This window comes from Molothrus aeneus, chromosome 16 (assembly GCF_037042795.1).
Source record: "Molothrus aeneus isolate 106 chromosome 16, BPBGC_Maene_1.0, whole genome shotgun sequence".
In the NCBI taxonomy this organism is placed as follows: Eukaryota; Metazoa; Chordata; class Aves; order Passeriformes; family Icteridae; genus Molothrus; species Molothrus aeneus.
Window position 1 is genome coordinate 3,094,851 of NC_089661.1, and position 14,978 is coordinate 3,109,828.

Genomic DNA, 14,978 nt, shown 5'->3' on the forward strand with positions numbered 1-14,978 from the left:
TATCCCAAACCAGCAATGATGCTGCATTTTTACAATGATGCTATTTTAAAAATAGCTAAAGGTTCAAGGGAGAGAAAAGACATGAAATCAGTGCAAGTATTCAGTAATCCAAACAGCATAAAGTACTCTATGAACTTTTGGAATACTTCCCTCCTACCTGTGGATCTTCATAATTATTTTCTCTATTCATGAAATCATCAATGAGGGCTTTATCTTGGTAAACCTCAGCAAGGCAAACTCTGCAAGAGATACAATAGAAGGTGTTGCTCAGAGCTGAAATTTTCCCAGTTCCAAACAGACCTGACAGCAGCAGGGTGCAAACAAGATGAAATTTTTAAGCGACATGAAACAAAAGAAATATGTGGGAGGATCATGTCCCTCCAGGAGAATTTAGCCTGTATCTAGAACACAGAAAACTTCTTACTTGTAATTGAGGTAGGTCTGTGGGTTTCTGACAATGTAGCGGGCTCTGCGTCCCACGGAATGGGAGGTTTTGTCCAGGGACTCCTCGAAGCTGGAGTGCATCAGGTCCCTCACCACCTGCCAGGGCACAAAGGGCCCTTTCACCTGCAGGAGGAACAGGGTGTCTGCAGTCAAACCTTGCTGTGTGCACTCATGGTGAGAGCAGGATGAAGCCATGGCTGGTGAAATGTGTGTGCAACAGCCAGCAGTTCTGTGCTTGTCAGACAATGCCCTTTTCTGACCCAGAGATGGGGCAACTGAGAGGTGTTTTAAAGACTTTCATTCCATTTTCAGTCTCATGGGAAGGGTGAGACAATACAGATGTTATAACTCACGCCATCACAATCAGAAGCCAACCATTTCCTAATTACAATACATTATAAATTACAATACATTATAAATTACAATACATTATAAATTACAATACATTATAAGTGTTTCTTGGCCTATCAGCTTTAGCTACACCACAGTGCAAATGCCTTAAAGCCAATAATCTAAACCAACCCCTTGTGGGTCCTACCACAATGCATCTTTCATAGTTCTATTTCTCCAAAGTATCTAGTCTTATTTGAAGGCCATCCTTTGAAACTTGTTTCTAGTTCCATTTCTCTCTCAACAGTATCTGTCCTATTCCATGGCATTTCTAAGTCAGCATTTCTTATCTCAAAGTTTGCATACAGATGCACACTGTGTGGGCCTTCTGTCAGGTCCTGACATCTCTCTACAAACCCATTTCCCACATTTCCCCCTCTCTCTTGGATAGAAAAAACTTCTTTGATGGCAGGAACTGTCACTAACATTGTGATGATAATAATAATCAATGAATATAAACCTATTTTGTAAAGATCTTTTAGTTAAGGTGCAAAATTCCATCCTTCAAACAACCATGATCCATCGCTTAATTTGATTTGTCAAATCTCTGCATTTTTGAAGCTATTTGTGGATGGATACTGAATGGTTAGACAAGGTCACACAACACAGCCTTCCAGCAGTGCTCCCACCTTGGCATTGAGCACGTGGCTGGCAATCCTGCAGAGCATGAGCAGGCTGTCCTCCTGCACGGTCCAGGTCACGCGCAGCCGCGTCATCCTCAGCAGCGCGCTCTGGTCGGCCTTGTCGTGGTAGCGCAGCCGTTTGCTTTTGTCTGCAGAATCCTCTTCTGGCAAATCCAGGGAAACAAAAACAGACATTTATCTCAGCACCTCATATTCTGATTAACTCAAACTTCTAGCTCAGTTCAAGTTTGTAAGAATGAGAGGCAAGCAGGGAAGGAAGTTGCAGTCTAGAAGTGAAATGCGGCAACAGCTCTCCCAGGCATGAGAGAACAAACACTTTAATTGGCAAACTGACAACCTAGAGCATCATTCCAAGAAGAATCTTTAAGCCAGCTATCAAGAGCTGATAATGGATTGTAGGGAGCTGCTCTGGCACAGACTCCGTGAGGATTCCTCCAGCCTGGGCAGCCATGGCTCACACACAGCTCATGGGCACAAAGTGCTGCTGCTTCTCCCCATTGACTAAGGCAGCCCATAGACATGGCCACAAAGCTGCCCTGTCCCACACCCTCCTTGCCAAAGCAGCTTCCTGCAGGCCTAGGCATAGTAAAGAATGCTCTTTTTCCTGTTTCTTACCTTTCTTTTTCTTCTTTGTCTTCTTTCCAACATCTTTCCTAAGCCTCTTCCTCTTTTGGCTTTTTCCACCTCTTACTCGTTTTGTTCGATCCTGGGTTGGTTCTTTAGTTATTTCAATGCATTCCTCTTTCTGGAAAAGTGACTCTGCTCCTACCTTTGCTTCTCCCAAAATATTAATTTTGTTACCTAAAATGACACATATTTACAGCAGTGGAGCTTTATAGCAATGACATTCTACAATGTTAAGGTATAGAGACCAAATGACAAATTTCAGTAAATAAAAAGGCAGATGCTCTCTCAGAACTGCTCTTCGTTAGTCCTATCATTTCATGCCCCTTCTCAGCAGCTCACAGAATAAATTCCTACATTAATGAGGAATCATCAAGTAATTAAGCCTAGTTTACAGTGCACAAACACAAGGGAACCAAGCTGAGGTTTTACATTCAACCTGAAGCATTTTCTCCTCCTTAGCTCAAACATTAGGCTGGATAACAGTGATACAAAACAATGGTCCCTCTGGACTTTCTGCAAACTGCACATCAGAAATTACAAAGGATAGAAATGATTGTTTTGTAAGAATTTATTTACACACCTATTTTACAGCCCCAGAAGTACTCTAGATCATTCTAAGGAGACAGGACCGGCCCATGATATCAATACTAGATAAAAAATTATTGTTCCATATAGCCAGTAATAGGGAATGAAATCATTTATCTGTTTTACTGCCCCAGGAGCATCCCAGATTACTGGAAGGAGACAAGAACAACCCACACCCTTCATGCTGGGTTTGACAAAGGCAGGAGGAGCTGTGGCACAGTCTCAGGCCTTACCTCCAGTACTGAGTGGCAGGGAGTGTTTGGTGAGGAAGGCTGGGAGTCTTGCTGTCAGCCCATTTTCAGGAACTGTATTTTCCTAAGACAACACAACTTTAAAAAAGGTGACATACAAAAGGGGTGCACTGGTTTTAACAACAATCTACTTTTATAATCTCAGTAGTGTCAGCAATAAATTTTCAGTTTAAAGCAAAAGATCCTTGGCTATAAGATAGAACTCATTTGTATTATTACTACCACACATTAAAATGGCTCCAAAACTTTTCTTTAATCACCCTGGAATGACCACTAGACTGTGAAGGTTAGAAACGTCCTCAGGTTAAAAGCAGTAATTACTGGAAAAGAAATACTTGATTATTTCATTGCTGCAGAGGCTGAGCAGAGTTTGCTGTAAAACAGTGCTAGCATTTGATATTCCAAAGGAACTTCTGAAAAGCACAAAACCAAAATGCAAACACAAACACTGAGTAAATGCCTCCTATAGCACATTCTGCCCATCCTAAATCTGAGCCTGAAGCAACTGCAATGTGTTGGGAGTTTTGCCATTCTCTGCTAAACCCATTTCTCTTGTTGGGGGCAGAAGGTGGTCACAAGATGTGGAGAGGAAAGCAGAGAGGAAAGAGCTGTTGGAGGTTGTGTTACTGCTCAGCAATGAGGTGACTGAACAGCAGACAGAATTAAGAGTGAAATGATCCTGCCTGAGGGAAATAAATTAGCACCTTAATTTTACATCCATTGATAGGCCTTGATTTGTGCACTGCTTAGGGGAGAGTAATTACAGGCAGCTCTGTGAAAGTCCCTGCTCAGTGCCTGGCAATGGTGAAAAAGCAAAGGAAATGTTTGGAATTCCTAGGGAAGTTAAGCAACACTAAGCAGCTGCAAAAATCTGTGCTTGGCCACAACCTTAAAGCACTCTCAGATTGTATTTCCACCTTAAAAAGGACAAGTGGAACTATCACAGATTAAAATAAAGGTAGCAAGAATGATTAAAGACAGGACAGTTCCATGCTGGGAATGGCAGATGTCAGTCTTAAAAAAAGGAGATGAATATGAGAGACATGAGAGATGTTTACAAAAATCCAGTGAAACAGTAAGAAAAATGAAGAATGTATTTTTCACAGCTTCCCTCAGTTCTTCAATTACTGGGGAGCTTAAGGCATCAAAAGAAGTGGTGGCACATAGCAGGAATTTGAAACACTTTGCTACAGGAGGCTGGGGATAGTAAAGACTTATATATGCTCAAAAACCAGACATATTAATACTAAAAGAAAAAAGCTATTACTGCTTTGAAACATCAGTCCCAGATTTAGAATGGCCTTGAGCCAAAATTGCAGACAGCTGGGAGAGCATTCTGAGGAAATATCCCTTGCTCTTACAAGCTTCCATCAGAGACAGGACATTAGCCAGAATTCTGATTTGCATGTGTTGGGCTCCCTATTTTTTAAAAATATTTTTCCTCGTGTATTTCCTTGTTTTGGATGTTCTGCTTTTTGTCTGACAACTCCTATGCTCCAGAAAGGCAAGAGGAACCACTGAGTAGTGTGAACTGCTCACTCATGGAAGTATTTCTCCTTTGGTTGAATGTATTAACAAATTCAAAACTCAGTTTTCAAATAAAATTTATGTCCAATTCTTTCATTCCCTTCAGCACCAAGATTTGACAACATTTGGCACTCATTTCGTTCCAGTGCTGTAAATCCTTACTGAGAGCATGCAAACAGAATTTGGTGTCACTACCTCAACCTTAAGAACATTAAAATTTGGAGAAGTGACTACAGTTTATAAATTTTAAAATACCCACCTTCCTGGTCTTGTTGATGATGTAGCTTGTCCAGATCCAGTTGCGTTTCAGATGCCCATAAAAGCTGGAATCCAGACCTGCAGCTCCCAGCCCATCTCCAGGGATGGATCCATCATCAACCACCTCTCTGCTGCCTCTACCAGCAAGAGGAACAAAACCCACAGGAATTATTTTGTGCAGATTCCTTCTCAGAGCTCTTACTGGTGTGTGTGCAATGTGCAGAACTCTCCCCTTGCCCTCCCAGTTTAGGGGGTAATATTACACCATTAATTACATCCCAAAACTGTTTCTTTCTCAAAGATGTCACAGTCACTCCCAGCCTAACTGTAAGTAAACACCAGAAATCCAATTTAAAAGATTTACTGCCACACTAAGAGACCATATGCAAGTTCAAGCAAGGATCAGTGGAATTGGGTCCCTCAACTCCATTATTTTTTTCAAGGTAACTTGATATATTTACCTGCAACATGGAACTAACTGAAAATACTTTTAAACAGACTGTTTCTTGAAACAGAATGGAATATTGACAGAGCTAAACCACAGTGCACAACACAATCAAAAAAAATTAGCTAGGGTTCTGCTGGCTGTCAGATGTTGTGAGCATGTAACCCTCCCAGGTATTCTGGGTGTGATTAGGCAGAAGATTAAATGCTCCAGAGATCACCTCCAGATCACAGGGCACATTAGAAATTAATCTGCAACCAATTACAGGCAAGTGTAGCACAAAGGGACAGAATTCAGGCTGTGGCACTGGGGGACTGCTGAAGCTACCTGAGATACCATGATAAAAAGCACAGGATCAGGGAAGCCTTCCCTCCCTCCCAACTCTGCTCTCCTCAGGACTCTTGCAACACACATCAGTACTGCTCTGGAAAGAAATCCCAATCTGCTCATCCCATCCCTCTACCACATAACCTGTTTGTCAGCCAAGTTATTGGGAACAAAAAGCAGAACTCCATCTCCTTGGACTCATTTCAGCTCTGAACTCCACAGAACACCCAGCTGAGATGCTCCAGACTCAAGGGCTTTTGCTACTGAGGAACATCCTGAACCCCTGCACAGCCCCTCTGGCCTGCCCTGCTGCAGCACCTACGTGGTGTACTCCAGCATGGCACACTTCCTTTCCAGGTTGTGTTTGTTCACTGCTGACTCCTGCTCCTTCTCCACGTCCAGGGCACTCTCCTCCCCTGCAAGGTTGCTCCTCTTTGTCCGAGGGCAGCGGACAACTCCTGGACAGACAAAGGGGTTTCACTCTCAGCATGACAGCTCAGAATTCAACTTACCTTCAATCCACCTTGCTCTGGCAAACTACTGCTCCCACATAGTACTGCCATTCTTACCCCTTCTAAATACAACATGCCTGCTTCTCACAGAGAAGGGCTACTGTCAACTTTGATACTTCCAACAGGGCAGCAATGCTTTGAACACAAGTGGATCACAACTTTATACAATTATATGGACACAGCTCCCAACTTTTTTTTTTTATGATGCACAGGACAACGTTCCAAAACAGTAGAAGTGGAAAACTGTGGTATTCACATGCCCTCTGAACAGAGAGAGATTTAGCTTTCTCAGATTTCTCCTGAGAGAAGCTGTGAGAGAAGCAGAGAAAAGAATGATCAAAACAATGGCACTCCTGTGTTTGTGCCCATGTGGAATGTGTTCTGGAGATTGTTTACCCGAGGTGATTGCTTGATTGGATTCTGGTGATGGTGTTTGGGATTCATTGACCAACTGGATCCATATGTGTGTGTCAGGACTCTTGGGCAGAGAGTCATGGGTTTTCTAGTTAGTTAGTATAGTTCTTGTTAGTGTAAAATAATGTAATATAGTTTTAGTATAATATAGTATAATAAAGTAATTAATAAGCCTTCTGATACCATGGAGTTCTGCACATCATTCTTCCTGCCCGTCAGGCATCAGCATCTGACAGAAAACCAGAGCCTGGCTCAAGTTCTAGGAAGGGAAGAGGAACTGGGATGTGCCCAGAAGGGGCAGAGAGGGTGCTCAGGGGATCCAAGTGTGCCATACCCAGGGGTGTGTTCAGGCAGACACACTGCAGATCAAACCAGAAGTTCTCCACGTCCTGCAGGGTGTTGAGGACGTAGGAGCGGCGCTCGAAGGGGCGGCTGCTCTGGGCCAGGTTGTAGTGCAGGTCACAGATGGTGGTGTCCACAATCACAGCATTTCTCTTCATGTACACAAACACCTGCCACACAGAGCACAGCTCAGGCTGTAAACATCACTGAAGCTGCCTCATTAGCAGGACACACCAGCTGGGTTAGGACTGGACAGTTTCTGTCTTTGTTGTTTTTAGCCACTGCTCGGACAGAGGCCACACCCATTCCCACACTATTGCACTGTATTCCCAAACTCCCTTGACAGCAATTCAGAAATTTCCTTTCTAGATTTAGAACAGTTTCTTTTCTCCCTTGTGCACAGGATATTCCAAGTTTCCAGAGAGTGGCTATTTCCTGCAAGTCCTCACTTGGGATTTGAGTGGATGTGTTTGGGGCCTCATTACCTTTCTTATCCTCATAAAGTCTGATTTGCTTTCTCCTTTGCAAGTGCTCTCTATCTAAAAAGATGCATATGAATCTCATTATTTTACTCTGATCAGTGCCTTTATTCTGTGTCAGACATCCAGGCTTAACAGCTTGATGGAAGAGAATGTGTCATACTCATTTTTCATTAAGTCTTGTCAGTCTGGGACCTCCTGGGTCGTTATTGTGTGCAGTGTTCAGCATTATGCATGTGAGTAGTTCCCTTCCAGAGAAAAGAGGTGAAAAATTATCTGCAAAACTTACAGTATCACTTGGATCTGAGGTTTGCACATACCTCTGAAGCATCAGTACTTTATTTAAGGTAATGATGAACCCCACATCTTGAAAGATTCATGAAGAGTAACTGCCTTTAATTTTTTTTTTTAATTACCTGATCTTTGTCTTGAAACTTCTCTGTTGGGCCAAACTGCAGCAGTCCCATGTAACATAATCTCTGAAGGTTTTCTACCACTGAGAAGATGTACCTCCTGTAGCAATGGTAGGAGTGTTACAATTAGCACTCATGAAAATAGAGAAGTGATACCAGAAAATCCAACATTTTCATGTAGCAACCTGAGCTTTCAGCAAACCACTGAGTTATAGAATTTCTGAAGTGGTCTTTTTGCTTGAATTATCAGCCTATGGAAAACATGGAATACCCCAAGGGTCCAAACTTCCTCTCCTAAAATCACAAACTTAGTATTTTAGTCAAACACTAAGCAAAATTTTTCTAGCAAGAAAGAAAATTAGCCAGAAATAACATATGTAAAAATGAATGAAATATGGTCAACAGCAGATCTGCAGACGATTTCATGTTATGTAAAGAAGACAGGAGTAAGAAAACATGACTGCTAAGTACAGGCCTTCTCCATGTATGTATGGAGAACTGGGCAATGATTTGAGGAGTTCAGATTGTTTAGAATCACCTCTCCAAGAAACTGCTCTCAGTTGCTCAAAGCTTTGGCAGTGCAAAAAGTGCAGCATTTTCCATCCTGCATACCTACATCTATGGCAAAATCCTGGCAGCTGTAGGAACCTTCTGCAAGATTTAGGCTCTGAGACAGTTTGTAAAAAATTAGCTTTGCCCACATTTAACTTCACTAAGATCTAATTAAATGCAGTTAAACGGGAGTTGGATTTTGGCAGGAGTTTTCTCTGGGGGTCAGAAAGATCAAGCTTAGAAATTTGGCTCAGTTAGAAGTTTTAGTGAAAGGAGGCTGAAGAGACAGCTTGGTTATGTGTCATATTGTTTTGCATCACCCCATCAGATGGAACCTGCAGATTTCAGAAAATGCCATCAATCCAGTTTCTAATTGCTAAGATTTAACAATAGGTCTGGAATTGCAAACCTGGGCTGCCCATGAGCCTTGGCTGCTGATACTGCCCAGCCCTGCTCCCTCACCAAAGGCACATTTGCAGGTTTGGAAAATGTCATATAAACCTCCAACCATTCACAAATTGTCTGCAGTGCCTTTCTGGGGAAAACTAGCATGGTGCTCTTCATTCCACACATTCACATCACTTTCCTTTCTTCAGTCCAACCTCAAGTTTTACATCTCCTGGAAGAGAAATGGCAAACCATGGCAGATGTGCCACGGAGAGTATGAGGAGAAACTGAATGTGTGAGAGGCAGGAGCTGGGAAATGTGGCACCTCTGGAAAGATTTATGAAGGACAGCAACACTTAGACCCTATTAAATTCTGAATTTAGCAGCAGTCTGGAGTGTGTTTTATAAAGAAGCAACATCCTGCTCATGAGTTATGAAGGACAGAACCTCCCAGCTCTCAAGCACTGCCTGACAGCATACATGAATATTGTTTATTAGTTTCTTATTACCTTCTATTTGGGAGAGAAAAATACAGTTTGGCACACTATCCTTTGAGGATTGATGGTCCTTGTCTTAAGAGCCACAGTTCTCTTTGACACAGACAGGAAATAACTGAGAAAACAACCACCCACTGTTAGTTCTTCTCTAGAGCCTCTTATTTTGACTCAGCTGCTTACCTTTTGTAGAGGAGCTGCTGTCGGACTGACCTTGGAAGAAATCTGATCAGAGTGTGCTTTTTTAGTGGATCATTTAAAAAATCTTCCAGACCTTCCACCTAGAATTATTTTAGAAGTTAATCAAAATGCAAAACGTAGCTATCCCCCCAAGTATAAAGCTTTGCTTCCAGAATTGCCTACTAAAATATTTTCTAAGTAAACCTTACTGCTTTTGTAAAATGCTTAAACATTATTCTTGTTAATCAATAAGGCAGAGGATTCAGTGAGATTATAAAAAGCTCTTGGCAAAATAGTAGCTTTAAAATTTGCAGTATTACAGGGCTATGCATTTTTTTTCAGTGAGCCTGTGAAAAGCAACTAACTACTTTTTCTGTAAAAGACTGAAGTGTCTCCTCTCCTCTCCAGGGTCTAGTTTTGCTAAAACAGATTAAGGGAATATTTGTTCCAGCCTATAGGTACAGCTGCCATCATCAGACATTGAAGGGAAACAAAAGAGCACCTTACCTTGTAGCTGACTTGTACAATCTGAACAAAGACTGAGAGAGGCAAGCAGAGGAGGATGTCACTGACCAGAGCCCATCCAAAGCCAAACTCCCTGTGCACGGGCAGGGGAGGGATGTAACGCATCCAGGAGGAGTCATCCACGTACACTGCCAAAAGAGCACAGCCTCAGGCACACCAAAGCCAACACTCACACACCAAGAGTCTCTACACTGCCAAAAGAACACAGCCTCAGGCACACCAAAGCCAACACTCACACACCAAGAGTCTCTACACTGCCAAAAGAACACAGCCTCAGGCACACCAAAGCCACACTCACACCAAGAGTCTCTACACTGCCAAAAGAACACAGCCTCAGGCACACCAAAGCCACACTCACACCAAGAGTCTCTCTGGGACTGCTCAAGCACAACACAACTGGCAGGTCACAGCTGAAAATCCAAAATGGCCTGAAAATTCTCTAAACCCTTGATCTTCAAACCTTTCTGAAGTAGACTTTTATCTGTTTTGCAGTGTTGAACCACGGTAAGGACTGTAATTAAGTCAGGATGTGCCACTTCTTACCTGTTTGATTAGACAGATCTACTTCTGTCTCTTGTGCAGAGCTCTCAGGATTCACCACAGTTGTCACAATTTCTAAGGTCCCATCTGGTTGTGCTTCAATTACAGCTGCATTCTCATCCAGCCCTTTTGTTTTCTCACCATCATTTCCTCCTTTTTGCCGTGTTTCATTTAAAGGGTGTCCATAAATTAAGTACCAGAGGAACATGTGGACCATTCTTAAACGGGGCATTTTGGGAAGAAAGCCAAGAGAACGTCCAAGTCCTGGAACTGGGAGGGAAGATTAAAGACCAAATAGAAACAAGAAGAGGATTAGAGCAGGAGAAACAGCTCCCTGCACAAAAATAATATGAAGTAAAGTGGAAGAGAAGATGGGCAGTTGAAAGCAAAAGTAAATTACAAATAGTAAAGAAGTAGTAGTAAATACAAATGCTCCAGTTCACAATTGTAGAAACCACAAGCAGCTAAGAAAACATTGGATAAGTTAGACTGGTTTAATATAAATCCAATTTTATTTCTATAGGAGGAGAAAAAAAAAATTGTATCTTAGGAGACATCTGGACATTATTATTAATAATAAATGGGAAGGTGAAGGATGACAGAAACCCCAAAGCTGGCTGTACCTGTAACAGGATGATAGCTCTTTAGCTGTGCTATGGCCATTTTATCATCAGTTTTTCCTCCCCGACTATTATCAGCTTTGCATGAGCTTTCTTGTGCATTTCCTGAGTCAGGAACTGCCTCTTGTCCCTGGTTTTCCTCCTCACCACGCTCCTGGGATGTTGGTGTCTGGGGGACTTTAATCCTGTAGTAAAACCACACAGCACTTAGGTAAAAAATAAGCAGAGCTCAATTCCTGTTCTTCCCTGACTTCAGGAGATTTCAGCACGTCGCCTCAGCTTCGTGCTTCCATTTCTCTGTTGCTAAAGAACAGGTTGTTTGTTTGGCTTTTTTTTTTTTTTTGCTTACCTTGTGTTTATTTCCTCTGCATATTTTTGCATACCCTGGATAAGCCAAGCTCCCCCAGGCCATGCCAGACTTGCCTGTTTGCAGTGCTGGAGTTGGAGATGCGGAACCGCACCTGCTCGATGGCGCTTTTCACCAGGGGATCACTGGGACTCACTGAGGGGTGCACAACAAACTCCACCTGTCCACAGCAGCACAACACAAACAAAAGGTGTCTATGGAGATACTGGCTCTTAATCAGATGCATAATCACCTGAGATTAACAGTTAATTGATTTCATTTTTGGATGAAAATTCCTGTTGCTACTTTGTATTAAACAAGAGGTCAAAGTACATGGTCTTCGTACCAATAAACTGCTAATGACATTTCTACAGACCTTGGGGTTTGGGTTTTTAAAAGCTGAAATATCTGAGAAACAAGTACTTTGACTTGTAAATATTACGCTGAGGGGGAAAAATGAAAAGTCAGAGCTCATTAGGTGAAAGGCCAAGCTAACATGTATTGCTGCTGAAAGCACACACACAATTCAGATTGGTGAGATTTCGTATGTGCTCTACACTAATTATGCAGCAGGTCATTTTCAGTGCATTCAATTCTGTGCTTATGAGCACTTCACACTAGAGTAAGTGACAAGTCTCAGCTCTACAACCACTGACTTCCATAAACCTCAGTAACAGTAGGTTTTTGTTTTAAAATTAAAAATCACATTCTATAAATTTCAACTCAGAAGCTCACTGAGGATTTTTCACACACTCTTGGCTTTCAAAAGGGATTAAACAGATTTTTGGTGCAGCCTGGCAGTGCAGAGAAAGAACCATGAATCACAGAACAGATAAGCAGCAGAATCTCTGGGAAGAGAGATTCAGAGACTTTGATCTCTGGCCTATTCCTTGGTCTCAATTATCTGCAGCCCAATAACAGAAAGCAGCGATCTGGCTCTCACAGTAGCTTAGTTTGACATGAAGCCTCTGGGTAGCTCCCCTGTGGGCTCTGCTATAAGAAGTGAAGTCAGCCATGCATTCCAGCAAAAAGGCCCAGGGCACAGTGAGAAGTGAGCTGAAGGCTGTGTCTGTGCTGTCACCTTTTTGCTGATGCCATCCTGGATGACCGTGGTGCGGTAGAGCCTGAGGAGCCCGTCCCGCGCCAGCCTCTGCACCAGCCGCACGATGGACTTCTTGCAGCACTTGGTGGAGACACCCTCTTGCTTCTCTTGATCCATCACCATCTTCTGAAGTCTGAAAGATGCCAAAGATACCTTGCATTTTAAGGCCAGCAATGCTCCAAATTGCCTAAGTGGTTGGTTAGAGGATGTGGGGTTAATGGCCATTTCCTTCCCTGCTCCCTCTTCCCTTTTGCTTGAGACAACTGGGAACTTTCCTTTGCATTTCAGCTCTATTTTCTTTGTACTCAATCTTTCCCTTGTTAGGGGAGAACTGCTGTTCTGATGACAGCAAATTCTCAATGTCTGATTCCCCTGTGCATGGCTACAGTGCAATTATGACTGCAGCCTCCCTAAGGTCAGGAAAACCTACAGCTTTTTTAGTTGGGATTTAACAAATGCAGTCAGTTCTTGCAGTTGTGAGCTCAGTTCAGCTTGAGGCAGAAAAGGTTTAATCAGTGGTTTCAGAGCACAGAAATGACTCCTGCATTCACAACATGGATACAGACACACATATCCCACCATGTGAAGCCAGCTCCCTTCTCCCTTCTTCCCTTGCCACAGTTGGCAGGGGTGTGCTCACACCTTACTCTCCCCCCGTGCCTGTTCCCATGCACTTTCCCACAAATGTCCCAGGCCCTAATTCCGGGCTCCTGGGGAATCAATTCTGAAAAATACCTGGCACATAACAAGGGAATGAAGCAATAACTTAAGGTACACACAGACATCAACTGTCCCAAAAGATTACCACATCCTGGTAATTAACAAATGGAAGGCAAACACCAGTAAATATCCTTGGCAGAGAACTTCCACTGATTCTGAGGAACCTGTGAGGAACCTGTTGGCAGCACTGAAGGGACAGCAGAGACCTGAAATAGCTTCCAAGCCTGTGCTTGGATGAGACTCAATCAATCACTGCTGAGGCTGGTGCCAGATGAGGCTCTAATTTTGTAACACTCTGCAATTAAACAAGGTGACAGAAGGTTTCAAAATTCTCAGACCAGAGGAGAGTGAGGCCATGATTTCTTACTTAATTCCTACAGCAAGCAGCCCTGGGTACACTGACATGCCAGGATCTTCTGTGCTGACACAGAAGATGGATGGTGCAACACTATTTGTGACAACACAGCACTGCCAATTTAGGATCCAGCAGAGCACCAGAATTCCCATTTCTTTTTGGAGACGAAATCTTAAAGGGCTGAAAGACATTATAACATTTAGGGAAGTATCTCCAGCTTAGATAAGGTGTTAGGAGAAGAGATATAACACCACATAAAACTGCACTGACAAGCAAACTTTGAGGGCCTTGCTAGGATGCCAGTGAGCAGCGACATGAAAACCTGAGTCTCTCCAGTCCATACAGAACAACACATGAACAAAGATGAGATAAAACTGATGCAGATGCAAGAATCCTGCAGCAGGGAAGGGCTGTACCTTACAGTGACTGGGGTCACAGTGATCCCAAGTTTGGCACACTGTTAAGGGATAAATAAGTGAAGGGATAAATAAGTTCTTTGATGTGTATTTATGAGACATGGAACAAATGAAAGCACTCTTGTGTAATTATCTGCATGGACTATTGCTGCTTCCAAAGAGCTGATTAAGATTCAACCGCCCTCTCCATCCTTACAGCAACGGTGCCAGCAGGGACAAGCCAAGGCAGAAGGAACAAGCCCCCAGTGCTCCCAGCACCCCAGAGAGGAGGCTCAGCCCTGGCTCACGTGAAGAGGCTCTCGATGAGGCGCAGGTTCCTCACGGCCTCCACGATGAGGTTGCGGCGTTTCAGCAGCCTGTAGGTCTCATGGGGCCTCTCCAGCGCCGCCGCCTTGCAGCGCTTCTCCTTCCTGGGGCCACAGGGCTTCTGGGGACAGCACAGCACAGCACAAGGGGACATCAGCCAGCCTGTCTGCAGCTGAGCAATTCCCCATCTGTCACCCTGATTTTTGAAGTTTTTCTAAGCTTTCTGATGTTTACATTCTTGTAACGAACTTTCTCACACACTTGTTTCACATTCTTTTATGGAAGAGGAGTGTCACAGACATCTTTTCCTCCTGAGAAGCTGAGAGGCCTCAGGAACAAAATGTAAACACTGATTATCTGCTGTTGTGGAATGCAACAGGTTCATCTGGGATTGGCCCATGTTGGTTGTTTCTAATTAATGGCCAATCACAGTCAGCTGCTCGGACAGAGAGTCTGAGCCACAAACCTTTGTTATCATTCTTTCCTATTCTATTCTTAGCTAGCCTTCTGATGAAATCCTTTCTTCTATTCTTTTAGTATAGTTTTAATGTAATATATATCATAAAATATATTTTATATATCATATATAAATATGATAATAATATATATCATAATATGTTATATTATGATAATAATATAGATCATAAAATAATAAATCAAGGCTTCTGAAACATGGAGTCAGATCCTCATCTCTTCCCTCATCCTAAGACCCCTGTGAACGCTGTCACAGAGGAGAAATTTGATGGACTGTTGGTTTGTCCAGTGTCATTGGAGAGG

At 42.9% G+C, this 14,978-nt stretch overlaps 1 protein-coding gene across 1 annotated transcript in view; it reads right to left on the reverse strand.

Moving 5' to 3' along the window:
- The window catches only part of GTF3C1 (general transcription factor IIIC subunit 1), a 41,259-nt gene that overhangs the window by 15,250 nt on the left and 11,031 nt on the right, over positions 1 to 14,978 (reverse strand). Inside the window, exons 11-26 of the mRNA XM_066561111.1 lie at positions 14,183 to 14,322; positions 12,384 to 12,537; positions 11,380 to 11,483; positions 10,960 to 11,141; positions 10,340 to 10,606; positions 9,779 to 9,924; positions 9,275 to 9,372; positions 7,662 to 7,758; positions 6,759 to 6,936; positions 5,821 to 5,956; positions 4,728 to 4,863; positions 2,924 to 3,005; positions 2,094 to 2,279; positions 1,464 to 1,621; positions 425 to 567; positions 158 to 239 (exon numbers count right to left, since the gene is read on the reverse strand). Coding sequence (XP_066417208.1) covers positions 158 to 239; positions 425 to 567; positions 1,464 to 1,621; positions 2,094 to 2,279; positions 2,924 to 3,005; positions 4,728 to 4,863; positions 5,821 to 5,956; positions 6,759 to 6,936; positions 7,662 to 7,758; positions 9,275 to 9,372; positions 9,779 to 9,924; positions 10,340 to 10,606; positions 10,960 to 11,141; positions 11,380 to 11,483; positions 12,384 to 12,537; positions 14,183 to 14,322 — 2,289 coding nt within the window. The remainder of the gene's footprint in view (positions 1 to 157; positions 240 to 424; positions 568 to 1,463; positions 1,622 to 2,093; positions 2,280 to 2,923; positions 3,006 to 4,727; positions 4,864 to 5,820; positions 5,957 to 6,758; positions 6,937 to 7,661; positions 7,759 to 9,274; positions 9,373 to 9,778; positions 9,925 to 10,339; positions 10,607 to 10,959; positions 11,142 to 11,379; positions 11,484 to 12,383; positions 12,538 to 14,182; positions 14,323 to 14,978) is intronic.